Raw genomic sequence first — 15,822 nt, forward strand, 5'->3', positions numbered from 1 at the left:
CTTTTCGAGGAAGATTAGCTCTAAGCTAACATCTGCTGCCAATGCTCCTCTTTTTGCTGAGGAAGACTGGCCCTGAGCTAACATCCATACCCATCTTCCTCTGCTTTATATGTGGGAGGCCTACCACAGCATGGCTTGCCAAGCAGTGCCGTGTCCACACCCGGGATACAAACTGGTGAACCCCGGCCCGCCAAAGCAGAATCTGTGCACTTAACTGCTGCATCACTGGGCGGGCCCTTCAGTTCACCTTTAAGGAGACACACGGATGGAAAGTGAAGGGATATAAAAGACATTCCATGAAAACAGAAACCCAAAGAAAGCAGAGGGAGCTATATTTATACCAGAAAAAACAGACTTAAAGACAAAGACTGTAATAAGAGACAAAGAAAGTCATTATATAATAATAAAGGGGCTAATCTGACAAGAGGATATAACATTTGTAAATATTTGTGCACCCAACATAGAAGCACCTAAATATATAAAGTAAATATTAATAGACCTAAATGGAGGGATAGACAGAAAACAATAATGCTATAGGAGTTCAATACCTCACTTTCATCAATGGATAGATCATCCAGAGAGACAATCAATATGGAAACATTGAACTTAAACGACATATTAGACAAGATGGACTAAGACATTTACGGAACATTCCATCCAAAAGCAGCAGAATAGACATTCTTCTCAAGTGTACATGCAACATTTTCCAGGATAGATCATGTGTTATCAGGATAGATCATGTGTTATTCCACAAAACAAGTCTTAATAAATTTAAGAAGATTGAAATCATATCGAGCATCTTTTCCACGCATAATGGTATGAAACTAGAAATCAATTACAAGAAGAAAACTGGAAAATTCACATTTTTGTATGTAAAAATTAAACAACATACTACTGAACAACGAAATGGTCAATGAAGAAATCAAAAGAGAAATAAAAAAGATCTTCAGACAAATGAAAATGGAAATACAACATACCAAAACTTATGAGATGCAGCAAAAGCAGATCTATGAGGGAATTTCATATTAATAAACTTTATATTAAAAAATAAGGAGGATCTCCAAGAAACAACCTAACTTTAGACCAAATGGTACTAGAAAAAGAACAACAAACTAAGCTGGAAGTTAGTAGAAGGAAGGAAGTAACAAAGATCAGAGTAGAAATAAAAAATTAGAGACTAAAAATAATAGAAAATATCAATGGAATTAAGAGCTGGTTTTTTGAAAAGATAAACAAAATAAGCAAACCTTATTGAGACTCACCAAAGAAAAAGAGAGAGGACTCAAATAAATAAGATAAAATAATGAAAGAGGAGATGTTACAACCGATACCACAGAAATACAAAAGATCCTAAGAGCCTACAATGAACAACTATATGCCAACAAGTTAGACAAACTAGAAGAAACAGATAAATTCCTACAAACAACAACTTTCCAAGACTACATCATGAAGAAAGAGAAAATCTGAGCAGACCAATTACTAGGAAGGAGATTAAATCAGTGACCTCCCAACAAACAGAAGTCCAGGACCAGATGGCTTCACTAGTGAATTCTACCAAGTATTTTAAAAAGAATGAATATCCATCTTTGTCAAACTCTTCCAAACATAGGAGAGGAAGGAATACTTCCAGTCTCGTTTTCAAGAGGCCAGCATACCAGGGTAAGTACCAGACAAGCACACTGCAGAAAAGAAAATTACAGGCCAATAGCCATAGGAACATAGATGCAAAAATCCTCAACACAATATTAGCAAAACAAATTCAACAATATATTAAAGGAATCATACATCATGATCAAATGGGATTTATTTCAGGGATGCAAAGATGGTTCAAAATGTGCAAATCAATCTATGTGATACACAATTTAATAAAATGAAGGATAACAGTCATATCATCAGCAAATCATGCAAAAAAGCAACTGACAAAATTCAAAATCTATTCGTGATAAAAAGTCTCAACAAACTGGGTATAGAAGGAATGTAACTCAATATAACAAAGGTCATATATGACAAGCCCACAGCTAACATCACATTCAATGGCAAAAAGCTGAAAGTTTTTCCACTAAGATCAGGAACAAGAAAAGGATGCCCACTTTTGTCACTTTTATTCAACATAGTACTAGAAGTTAGTCAGAACAATTAGGCAAAAAAAAAAAAAGAAAAAAAGGGCATCTAAATCAGACAGAAGTAGACTTATCTCCTCTTGCCGATGACATAATATCATACAAAGAGCACCCTAAAGACTCCACCGCTAAACTATTAGAGCTAATCAGTGTATTGTTAGAGTTGCAAGACACAAACAAACCCCCACAAAATTAGTTGTGTTTCTATACACTGACTACAAACTATCAGAAGGAGAAATTATGACAATGGTCCCATTTACAACTGCATCAAAGAGAATCAAATACCTAGGAATAAATTTAACCAAGGAGATGAAAGACGTGTACACTAAAAGCGATAAGACATTGATGAAAGAAATTGAAGAAGATAAAAATAAATGGAAAGATATTCTGTGCTCAAGGATTGGAAGAATTAATCTTGTTAAAATGTCCATACTACTCAAAGTGATCCACAGATTCAATGGAATCCCTATCAAAATTCCAACGGTAATTTTCACCAAAAGAGAAAAAACAATCCTAAAATTTGCATGGAACCACAAAAACCCAGAATGGCCAATGCAGTCTTAAGAAAGAAGAACAAAGCTGGAGGCATCACACTCCAAGTTCAAACTATATCACAAAGCTCTAGTAATCAAAACAATATAGTATTGGCATAAAACCAGACACATACATCAGTGGAACAGAATAGAGAGCCCAGAAATAAACCCATAAATATGGGTTTTATGACATTTAATTAAATGTTTAATTTATGATAAAGGAGCCAAGAATATAATGGGAATTATATAAAAAATTATAATCTTCAATAAATGGTGCTGGGAAAACTGGATGGCTACACAAAAGAATGAAACTGGACCACTACCTTACATCATACACAAAAATAAACTGAAAATGAGTTAAAGGCTTGAATGTAAGACCTGAAACCATAAAACTCCTAGAAGAAAACCATAGGCAATAGGCTCCTTGACATTGTTCTTCTCAATGATTTTTTTTAGATTTGACACCAAAAGGAAAGGCAACAAAAGCAAAAATCAACAAGTGGTACTATATCAAATTAAAAAGCTTACGCACAACAAAGGAAACTATCAATGAAATGAAAACGCGACCTCCAGAATGAGAGAAAATATTTACACATATCATATATCTACTAAGGGGATAGTATCTAAAATATATAAAGAATTCATAAAACTCAACAGAAAAAAACAATCTGATTAAAAGTGAGCACAGGATCTGAGTAGACATTTTTCCAAAGATGACATACACATGGCTAACAGGTATATGAAAAAGTGCTCAACATCACTAATCATCAGGGAAATGCAAATCAAAACCACAGCGAGGTATCACCTCACACTGGTCGGAATGGCTACTATCAAAAAGACAAGAAAAACAAGTGCTGGCAAGAATATGGTGATAAGGGAACGCTGTGCACTCTTGCTGGGAATGTAAAATGATGCAGCCATGAGGGGAAACAGTATGGAGATTCCACAAAAAATTAAAAATAGAACTACCGTGTGATCCAGCAATTCCACTTCTGGGTATTCAACCAAAGGAAACGAAATCACCATCTCAAAAAGGTGTCTGCACCCACGTGTTCATTGCATTATTATTTATGTTAGCTAAGACACAGAAACAAGCTAAGTGTTCACTGACAGATGAATGGATAAAGAAAATGTGGTATATATAATGTGGTATATATACAATGGAACATTATTCAGCCATAAAAAGGAAGGAAATCCTGCCACTTGCAATAATATAGATGGACCTTGAGGGCATTATTGTAAATGATATAAGCCAATCAGAGAAAGACATATACTGTATGATCTCACCTATATGTGGAATCTAATAAAAACTGAAACCATAGATACAGAGAACAGAGGGTGGTTGTCAGTGGTATGGGCGGGGGGTTGGAGAAATGAGTTGTGAAACGGTAAAAACTTCCAGTTGTAAGACAAATAAATCCTGCGGATGTAATGTACAGCATGTTGATGACGGTTAATAATGCTCTATTGTATATTTGGAAGTTTCTAACAGAATAAATCTCAGTTCTTATCACAAGGAAAAAAAAATTGTAGCTATGTGAGATGATGGATGTTAACCGCTTATTGTAGTAATTATTTTGCAATATATACATATATCAAATCATTATGCTGTACTTCTAAAAGTAATACAATGTCAATTATACCTCCGCAAAAGTTGGAAAAATTACTCGACTATGTGCTGTCCTAAACAACATGTCAAGATTCCTGTGATGCTGTGTCATAGTGAATCCATCAGGTGACACTCGGTTGCACTTTGTCCCTTTACTGATGGTGATCACTTTGATCACTTGATTGTGGCGGGTGCTAGGCCCTGCTGTATAAATTACTCTTTCCTCCTTCAAAATTAAAAGGATTTCACGGGAAAGAAAGTTGAAACTATGTGCATCTTCCTCCTTACCAAACTTTAGGTACATCTGTAGGGATGCGTGGTGCCCTATTTTACTCAATGGTAATAATCTCTTATATAAATATTTTGATGCTCAAATTGTCCTTAATTTTGCTGGTGGGAGCCCTTTCAGTTTGGTTCTTTCGTCCTTTTGACATGCCACCATTATTCCTTGAGCACCTCCTTGATTTACCATAAGTCGTTCAAGGCTCATCTTGTACTTTTTCCCGCCACGGCTCTGGGTAGAGTCATTTCTCAAAGAGCCCAGTTTAAGTGTAGGATGGTATTTAGAAGCCAAGATCTAGCACTTGGTGGCAGAATGATGACCTGAGGTGTGATGCTTTTCCTTTGTTCTCTTCAGGGTCAAAAAAATAGGCAAAGGGAGCCTGCGTTCTGAATTCATCCATGACACCACATCTCTGTATATCACATCATCCTGTGGGAGAGAGTCTACTCAAAGGCATGGGAAAATGGGGGAAAGGCCACAAATACCTTTCTAGGATTTCCTTTTCTTCCACACGCTTTGGTCCTTTTAAATGCCTGTGATTAAGGAGTACTGAATTGATTGAACCCTAGTGAAGTAAGAAAAAGTCAGCTAGACTCTGGGAATATCCTGGACGTTGAGGGCACAGAACCCATTCTACTCCAGCCTAACGTCTGCCCTAGTGCAGGTGTGTAGTAATTGTTTTGCGTATATATACTCATAAGTAGGGCATTTTCATGAATTTTTTTGATATATAGTAAATCCATTCACCTGGAATCACCTATCTTGATTGAAAATAAATTTTCTTACTTTTTTTTCATTATTCTCTTGGCTCCATCTAATTTCTGCTTCTGGAATTCCTGTTGTGCATAAATTGAAGCTGATGAATCTGTTCCTCAGGAATTACCTTTTCTCTCAAACTTTGTATTTATCTGATTTCCCAGAGAATTTCTAAAATCTGTTTTTTACTTTATTGTGCTATCTTTCTACTTTATGCAATCTACTGTTGCACTTTCTCCATCATACTTTAACATGTGGTCATCATATTTTTCAACTTTATTAAAATTTTGCCTCACCACCATGTTCCTTTTTCTCTACTTCCTCTTCCAGAAATAAATATGCATCATTCCCTCAAATCTCATTGAGATTACAAATCAAGACATTTGCAGCAACTCATGGTATTTTTCTCATTTAAATTTCTAATTTTTCATATTTGATGATTTTTCTCTTTGTAAATATTTAATGAGGAGGTATTTAATATTTCAGCTCTAATGCATCCTGCAGAAAGTGTGTGGGTTTCTGCTCAGCTTTTCCTCGCATGGCTGAAAAAGGAAGGAACTGCTCAGATTAACTGCAGCTTTACTTTGCTTCACCACAGATCCTAAATCCTATGCAAAGAAGGCAGGGGGTGGGGGTGGGGGGTGATGAAAGCAAGATGTGTCTGTCACAGAGAGAAACGTCAGTGCCTCTAGCTTCATTTGGGGTTGGTTTTGGTACCTGAGAGCTGGCTTGGAAAGCCCTCTCCTTCTCCAGCTGGTGTAATTAATGCCACCAGGATCCAGCTGTGCAGGTACCCCACTTTACCTGGCATGCTATCTGTGCCAACCATAAACTGAACGTGAGCGCCCATTACATCTCATCATTGGAATCTGGCATCTGGTGAATTATTAAGGCTAATGAGAGGTGGTCTGGTCTTCGCTTTTCCAATCCCAGTGTTCCCAACATTAGGAACAGTGCTGTTGGAATTCTGCTGACCAGGAAAGGGAGTCGCTCCTCTAAGCCCTTGCTTCCTAAGCACACGTTTGCTTTGCATGAATTCCTTTGTGGTTTGGATCCCCACTCACTCAATCCAATCTTCCCTACAAGATAGAGCATAAAAATTCCTTTCCATTTCTGACAGGTAGAAATGCTAGTTTCCAGCACTGGAAATTAGTAAACGGATTTTACTAAAGATTATTATATGCTTTTGCTCTTTTTAACAGAGATTTGAAATGGAAGGGGGTCCATGTGTAAGGTTCAGAACATCATCTGAATTGATTATTCACAGTTTGTTTAAAAATAAAAATCAAATATGCAAAGAAACATATCAACGGTTTTTAGCTCACTTATTTGAGTGTTGGTATAAATAATCTACGAGACTATTATTGAAGTTTATACTCTGACGGAATATCTATGTTCTATTTAATTAACACCTGCACGATCTCAGAACTACTAGGTCCTATGAATGAGAGAAGACAGGAGCTAGCCAGTCCATGTGTAAATAATTACTTCAAAAATTATAACAATACTCCAGTTTTACAGTGAATGTCTTTAAACGTGTCCTTCTTTGGGACAGAATCATGTCTTTTTTTACTGAAAACCATCAAAAATTGGTAATTTATTGTCTTGTCAATATTGAAATTTTATCTACAGTAGCAGATTAGCTTAGGGGAGAAAAATATAGTGTGATTTGCTGAATAAAACACAAATACACATTTTACTTTTCTTTTATAATATGTATATTGAATATTATCAGAAGATAATTACACAGGAAACTGAAATCGTGTTCATTTTTAATTTTTTGCATATACAGTATTTGCAAAATAACATTAGTTGTTACAGATGAAATATATTGCAACTAGATTTATAAAATATATACTTTTATATTAAAATTAGTCTAGTAAGTCTTTAATTTAGTATAAAACTTGAAAATAAAGCAGAGACTATAGTTCTAAGGAATTTATCATAGGAAATTCCATGTTTAAATGTAAAAATTCCTACATCCTTTCTCTGAAATACACAATGAAAAAGAAAATGTATAAAATAAAAGAAAATGTATAAAAACATTTATAAGTAATACAGAAAATAAACTCTATAATTTGAAAAGTGAAATCATATACCTGGAGCTTCAGGCATCATAGTGTAATTCAAACGCTATAAGCCATTTCAATAAAGAAAAAAAAAACACTGAGTTTTTCTTCTCCGTAATCCCAATCAATACAGGCTTCAAGTTTTCTGAGGAGACTATCATTAATCCACTACCACATTCCTGCTTTCTACTTATTGCCTCCACTGCTTTCAAAAAACATGAAGTCCTAGAGAAAAACAAAAATACAGAAATGAGTTTTCATTAAAAAAAATGATCAATTTTCAGACGCATAAATGTTAAGGGATCTGATGAAACATGATGACATATCTGCTAAACAAGACAAACGGACCCTAGTAAGTCAATCTGGGAAAAGTTGATAGCTTCAGCTTTCCACTTTAAAGCAACTCAATCCTAAAATTCTATTCACTTATTGATACCTGCATGAATTTAATTAATCCTCTGGTAATTTCTCTAAATTTCACTTTTTCTCATGCCTCTCAGAATGTTCCTCTTTCAATCTTTCTTCCTCATCTTTTTGTACTCCTCTAATTAAATAATTCTTTCTGTGACTGGAATTCCATACACAAATTTTAGATTTTTTCAGGAGAATGACAGCCCTCTTAGAGTTAGAATGTATCGCAGCATTTTTTGGCCCAGTTTTATGATTTCTCTTCCAAACTGGTCCACTGTATTCCCCAGCTTGTCTCACTCCCTCCGTGTCTAACCACACACTCTTGCCTATGACTTCTGCCCAAACCACAGATTTTTATGTCTCTCACATCTATCTTTTCCGTTGTCAGTTCACAAAGAAATAATTTAATCCTTGTCACCATTCACTTGCAATTGCACTATTGCAATTTTACCTCTCGTCAATCTATTTCTCACATAGTCACCAGGATTTATTTTTCTAAAATTTGGATTTATAACTCTTTTCTTTTCTTTTTTTTTTTTTTGAGGAAGATTAGCCCTGAGCTAACTACTGACAGTCCTCCTCTTTTTGCTGAGGAAGACTGGCCCTGAGCAAACATCCGTGCCCATCTTCCTCTACTTTATACACGGGACGCCTACCACAGCATGGCATGCCAAGCGGTGCCATGTCCGCACTCGGGATCCGAACCAGCGAACCCTGGGCCGCCGAGAAGCAGAACGTGCAAACTTAACTGCTGTACCACTGGGCGGGTCCTATAACTATTTTCTTTATATCTAGCAAAACTAACTAATTAACTAAATGATTTTCAATATCTTCCCGATGTCTAAAAGAAGTTGCTCAATCTTTAAAAGTCCTTTAGAAGAAGCCCAATCTACCCCATCGTCATTTCATAATTACCCCACCACCACCCCCAATCCATTTTTCATCTATCCAAACACGCCAGGGTAAGATTAAATGTTACTTTTTATGTGAAATAAACACTCATTGAAAACACATATAGAAAATATTGAGCCCATCCCAAATTAAATAGAATAGCTTAATAAAATCCCAGTGACCCCTCACCCAGCTCCAATAATTATTAACATGACAATCTTGGTTCAGCAATCACTCCATCCTCTAGAGCCCCTGCCCTCACCCCCCATTATTTAAAAGCAAATTTGTGATTTCATACCATTTTATACTGAAATACTTCAGTATGTGCCCCTAAAAATTATGGACTGTTCTGCTTTTACACAACCATATCATCCTACCTAAAAATAAAAACTTAATAATTAATATCATCAAATAGCCAGTCAATGTTCAAATTTCCCTGAATGCCTTGTAAATGTCTTTTTATACTGTTTGTTTTTATGTTTTTTGTTTGAATCGGTATACAAACTGCATTAAGTCGATGTTTCTTAGGTCTCTCTATTTTTATTTTATTTTTATCTTATTATTCTGACATGTATTTGTTGAAGCAACTAGCTCCTTTTTCTATAAATTCTCTTAGTTTTTAGTTTTTTCTGATTGTGCCCCCAAGTCAATGTTTAAGATATTCATCTCATGGCCCCAAATCTTGCTTGCATATTGGAATCACCCAACAGCTCTAAACAGCTTGAAGGCTAGTCCCCTCTCCAGAGATTTTGATTTACGATCTGGTGCAGTGTTGACATGGGGAGTTTGAAAGCTACCCAGCTGTTTCCACTGTGCAGCTATGGTTGAAAACCACTGCTCTGTCCCAGGAGTCCTTGGCTTCGCTGCGTATGGAGTCACGTGGGGAGCTATACATACCTCATTCTGAGCTTCTGATTTAGGTAAACTGGAGTATGGGCTGACACTTGGGTTTTTGAGAAGCTCCCTGGGTTATTTAACGTGAAGACAAGCTCAGAATCACTGTTCTAGCCCATGTATTGCCTCTTGATTGGCAGTGCCATTTAAGGGCTTGATTGGATGTATTCTGTTACTGCAGTTTACACTCCTGTATTAGATGAATTAATAATGACTCCGGAGGAAATCTCCTTGTTTCACTAAGTCTTATCCATGTAAATCCAGATTCAAAGTCTACTCAAAAGCACCAATTTCCATTTTTTAATAAAAACCCCAAAGACCAGGGCCTCTCCCTAACACATGAAGTCCTGCTGTTACCATGTGAAACTGCACAGACCATCCAGAGAGAAACTAGTCACCTGTGAATCCAGAGATTCAGGAGAAAATGGAATTTCAAAACGAGGATTAAATAAAACCTATAAACTTAAGAAGATCATTTAAAATGTACAATTTACTGAATCATTTCAGAATGAGAATTGAGAGACCATCTATACTCCAGATGAACCAGAATACACTTACAATGAGGAAACATGCGCCAAGCATCGCAGCTTTCATTTTCACATCAAGGTCTAAAGGGAACTGGATCCCAAAGTTATCAGCATCTGTATATGCCTCTCTCAGAAAACCACCCCACTGCTTGGAAATCTTGCCAACCACATTTGCTTCATCAAGAGACTTAACCTAAATTGAAAAAGAAAAAGACAGTCTTAAAGAATTCTAGAAACCCAATAATAAGGCTACTTCCAAAGATGGAATAAAATTAAACAAATACTCTACTAAAATTATATGCCATACATAACTATGAACATTATATCATTCATCAGACGCATGTAAAAACCTGGATCTTTTTATAGATACATGAAAAAAACTGTTTCTTTGCTACAGAGATCTTATATGAAAGAAGTTGTGCTGAAATATTTTCTATTCTACATTAAGACACACAGTAATAAATGAGTTGAATTTATCTAAAACAAAATTTAAATAAGAAAAGATACAAATATGAAATGTTTCTTTGATGAAATTTCTAGAAGCCATCAGGAAGTAATAAATAAACCCCATGTGACCTCTGCTTTAAGAGAAGCACAGGGCGTTTACACAGGCAGAGTGTTTAATGGGATGGGAGGACCTGTTACTACCCGCTGTCAGTAGGAAAATGTGAATGGCTAAGAACCTGGGAAAGAGGACTGGCAGTTTTGAGAGAGGGAAAGTAACCGCGAAGTAACTTGATGGTATACCCTGGGTCAAGAGTTGGGGTAAGACTAGACAGCAGGAGGGGGGTAAACAGCAAAAGAGGAAGAGTGTACGAAAAAAAGGGCTCCAAAGTAAAATTTTTCTAATCTTACAATTCTGCCTGATAGCCCTGGGCCATCACAAAGAGTGAACAGATTGTGGCCGGACAAATGCACCTCACCAAGTGGGCATGCAGGGACTGAATTTAGCCCACACCCACCAAAGTACGTACACATAGGTTGCATCAACCCAGGAGGAGAAGCGTCCTTTTCAAACGTACATGAGGTACCATATGTGCTAGAAACACCCTTGCCTCAGGCTGGGATCAGCTAAATTAATGAGGGAAACTGAAAACAGTTGACATTTTATTTGGGTGTGGGTAGATGAGTTCTTTAAAAATCTGAAATAAATTCTAATATGAAAACTGTGGGAGCATAGATAGCATGTTCATCAAACATCCCCCCTCTCTCTATAGGGCCAGTGTTCTCTGCACACTGATAATTCGTCCTGGCCACGTGACCTGTTTGACCGATGGAATGTTAGTTGCTGTGACAGGAGCAGAGGCCTTAGCCGAGGCTAAGTGGGTCAGCCTGGCTCTTGCTCTCCAGGGGTCAGCCACGAGGAAAGCAGGACCCAGGGGGCTGCTGTTGCTACAGCTCCAAAACGAACATACCTGGAACAGATCTGAGGCCAACCTACAGCCCGAATCAGAGCCATCTAGGTAAGCCTAGGTATGTGCCCTGAGGCCCCGCTGACCAGCAGGCCCGTGAGCATGGGAATAAATGCCTGTTTTTTTTAAGCCACTGAGCTCTAGGGCTTATAAGCTATGCAACACTATTGTGGCAAAATAGCCTAACACAAATTCCTTCTTGCACATTGTAGTGTTTTATCTGCTAATAGCTCTCATCGAAGGATTTCAAGCCGGTAATAAAATCTTACATTTTATTTTTCAATGTAGTTATTTCTAATTTTTGAAATATTTTTAAATGAAATGTACAAAAGATAACGTACTAACCACCATAATCTCACCACTAGACGTAACGGACGGTAACTTTCCCCTTTCTCACTCCTACAGCATGAAATTTAAAAATTCACCAACATTTACGTAGGAAGTAGAACATATAATTTTTTTATGGAAAAGTTCAGAAATGTGAATAGTCAAGTCACATGTGACTTGAAGTTACTGCTGAAAAGGCAACAGGATTAGATAATTTTTAGCTAAATTCTAGATAATATTTTAAAAACAGAAAATCTATGTAATAAAAAGATTTAAACTTCTGGAAATAAACTGATATATCACTATTAAAGGTATTCTAAAAAGAAATCTATAGGCTCATCTCACAATATAAATATAAATGCAAAAAATCCAAATACAACATTAGCATATTGAACCTAGGTAAGTATCAAAAGAATATACTATCATAAAGAGTAAAATACTAGAAAATCATATAATTCAAAACATATGAGTATATCCATAGAGGCTGAAAAGGTATTTTTACTAATTAAGCCTTTATATAACATTTAGTATATGCAAGGCATTTAAATGCTTTACAAGTATGAAGTAATTTTTTTTCTCCTAAGATATGTACTATTATTACACACAACTGTCATGTGAAAAAGCTGAAGCAAAGAGAGGGTAAGTAGTTTGTCAATTTCACACGGATAAGCAGTCATGGGGATGGGTCTGAAGCCCAGGCCTGCTGCTCCAGAGTGTCTGTATTTGTGACAATCATGATACTCTGCCTTTTAGGAAGTTAAGTATCAATTCTTAATAAAAACTTAGGTCAGAGGTCGACAAACAAAGGTCAATGGGCCAAATCTGGCCTGCCCCCTGTTTTTGTAAACGGTTTTGTCAGGAAACAGTTACACGCAGTATTTATGTACTGTTTATGACTCCTTTCATGCTACAATGACAGAGCTGAGTAGTTACAACAATGAGTATATGGCCCATAAAGTGTAAAATGTTTTCTCTTATTCCTTATAAAAGGAAAAAAGTATGCTGATTCCTGCTCTAGGTAAAATAAGAATAGAAAAATACTGTGAAAAATGACAGCCAATATCTTTCTAAATAATGAAATATTTGCTGCTATTTCAATGGAAATCATCAACTTGGTAGGTATTCCCACAATTGGCATTATTCAGTTTTTCTGTAGAAGTAGGCTGGAAAAGAAAATGAGCTAATTGGTAAACATTAAACATTAAAACATTTGAAGAGCTAAAATAGTTTCATTTGCCCTGTGATTTTATACCTAGGAAAACCAAGTAAATGCAGCAAAAATGCCCTCTAAACTTAATACTGGAGTCCAGTCACATGACTGGATATACAGTAAACAAAAATAAATAGCTTTTCTCAATATTAATAATAAGTAGCTAAAAATATTAATATTCCTCCCTAATAGTGATAATGCCTATAAGTTACTTAGGAATAAATTTATCAAAAAAGATAGAGGTTCTTTATGAATAAACCTATTTGGTCTCATGAAGAATACAAACTTAGAAACGAATGAATAAAAAGACAGAATGCTTCTAGGATGAGACAAGTTTAGCATCACAAATATGTTAATTTTAAAAGATGGTAAACAGATTAATACAATACCAGGGAGATTCTAACTTCTGAAAAATTGAATGAAATGACCTTAATGTTCACAGGGAATAAAGCATCTGATAATAGCAAGAAAATATGATAAAGAAGGATACCGATGACCATTTGGCTATGACTAGATGTAGGATGTATCATTAAGTCACTACAGTTGAATCATAAGGCACTGCTGTAAGGACAGATAGTGAGATCAATGCAACAGAGAAGAGAATCTAGAAATAGCTCCCATTACTTGTGGGAATTTAATGGATGGTATTTCAGTTCAGGAAGGAATGAATAGTCTACTTAGTAAATTGTGAAGACACAGCTGTCTAGCCACCTGGAAGAAAAAAGTTTGATCTTATATTGTACAAATAAAATTCCATGTGAGTTAAACATTTAAATGTAAGAAGACAAAAAAAAAAGTAGATAAAATATAACATTGAGGAGAACATAACTAAGACAGGAGAACCAGAAACTATTAAAATACATATATTTGACTACGTAAAATTTAAAATTTCTATATTGCTATACATATATATATTATTTGTGGAAAATATTTGCAAATCAGAGGACAGACGCAGGGTCAATGTCTTCAACACAAAAATTATATTTATAAATTGACAAGAAAAAAAGCAAACAACCCAATAGATAAAACAGGCAATGGATATGAATGGACAATTCCATGAGAGCAAATATAAGTAGCTGGTAAACCTAGATAAAATGCTCACAATCCCTAATGGTTAGGGAATTACATTAGAGGTAATCTTTTCCCTCTACCGCTTGCTGATTTTAGATTCCCTTGTTTAGTTTGAAGTTCGCAATTTAAGCTGTATGTAGGTGCCATTTCTTTTTCTTACCCAGAACTCCTTGCACTTTCAAAATCTAAGGATCCATGGCATCAAGTCTGCAAGATTCTTAGTCATTCATCTCTTTGAATATTATCTCAGCACATTCTCTGTCTTCTCTTTTTCTGTAACTCCTCTTTGGTATATGCAAGACTAGTTTATTATAGCTTGCGTTCCCTTCAATTTTTTTTGTCCCTTCAAATTTACATCTTTCCCCCCCTTCCTTTTTATTTTCCTCATATGGATCAGCCAGTTCACTAGTTCTCTCTTCACATGCATCTAATTTGCAACTCAAACTTTCCAATGAGGATCTATCAAGGACTGTTCCTCATTTCTGGAAGTTCTATTTGGCTTGTTTTCAAATCCTCCTGTCCTTTATTAGTAGTCTCATTCTTCCCTTATGACAGTTTTTGTTTTATCTTTTGTCTCTTTAATGTTTATTGAGGTATTTCTTGTATGATTGCAAACTGCTCTATTACATGCAGTTGTTCCTGGTAAATTAGTTTCTAGAGAATTATGTAGTTTTTGAATCTGCCCACATGAAGATAGGCTTTTTCTGTGAGAATAGAGGGTGCCCTTGGAGATCAATGTCCTTATAGTGTGCTTTAGCATTTGATTCTGCCATCTGTATACCACTGGGGATCAACTTCTATGTTTCGAGATTCCTGAATCACAACAGTGGTATGAATTCAGACTTCAAACTCATAGATGAGGCTGGATTGGGGAGATAACAGTTTCACTTAGGCATATTTTCACCCCCTACCAAGAATCCTGGAAAGAGACAGATTTATCATCTCCATGGGATAAAAAGTCTACTTGTCTTCCTTCTACTCACCCTTGGGATAGTCTGCTCATGGCTTCAACTACCATCTGTATGCTGAAAACTCTCCAATCTTTTCCTCTACATACCTAAAATTATACATGACTCAAATACAAATCATTAGCTTCCCACAAACAACTGTTTGTCCTCCAATATTCTTAATTCAGCCTATGGCATCATTATTCATTCAGCTTTCCAAACATTAGATATCAGAATCATCTCCAAATTTGCTTTAATCCTCAACTGACATAAATCCATGAATCAGTTCTACTCAGTACACTTATTAAATGCCTCTTGAATTCTTCTTTCCTTTAGAAGGACTCTTGCTCCTGCTGTGTTTCTACACCAAGTTGCTATGCCTGTTGGCACTCAAATGGAGTTCACATTCCATAACAGTCCCTCATATTGATAATTTCTGCTTTCAAATTCTCCATTTTCTAGCTTACAGAAAGTGATTCAAGGCACTACTTTCTCAATTCCCTCAAAGATGCTACCTAGTTAACACCATTATAGGTACACAAGAAAAGTTAACTCATTACAAAAACTGGGGGCTTTAAGGCATCCATTGAGAAGGGTTGCTGGATGATTTCTAAATCCCTTAGCATTAAATATAGGAGGTTCACAATACAGTCTGACTTGCTTCACCAGTATTTTCACTTATTTTCCACAAATAAACTATACGTCAGCCAAACTTCTGTTAATGTTCCCTTAAAGAACAAATATCTTTTTAGTCTTCCACGT

At 36.0% G+C, this 15,822-nt stretch overlaps 1 protein-coding gene across 3 annotated transcripts in view; it reads right to left on the reverse strand.

Moving 5' to 3' along the window:
- Positions 1-7,001: 7,001 nt before the first annotated feature.
- The window catches only part of PLSCR1 (phospholipid scramblase 1), a 31,603-nt gene continuing 22,782 nt past the window's right edge, over positions 7,002-15,822 (reverse strand). For all 3 annotated transcript variants that reach the window (XM_008524536.2, XM_070577598.1, XM_070577597.1), the window contains 2 exons: positions 10,125-10,286; positions 7,002-7,595 (listed from right to left, as the gene is read on the reverse strand). In XM_008524536.2, the coding sequence (XP_008522758.2) occupies positions 7,557-7,595; positions 10,125-10,286 (201 nt within the window). In that variant the 3' untranslated portion in view covers positions 7,002-7,556. The remainder of the gene's footprint in view (positions 7,596-10,124; positions 10,287-15,822) is intronic.

Source organism: Equus przewalskii, chromosome 15 (assembly GCF_037783145.1).
Source record: "Equus przewalskii isolate Varuska chromosome 15, EquPr2, whole genome shotgun sequence".
In the NCBI taxonomy this organism is placed as follows: Eukaryota; Metazoa; Chordata; class Mammalia; order Perissodactyla; family Equidae; genus Equus; species Equus przewalskii.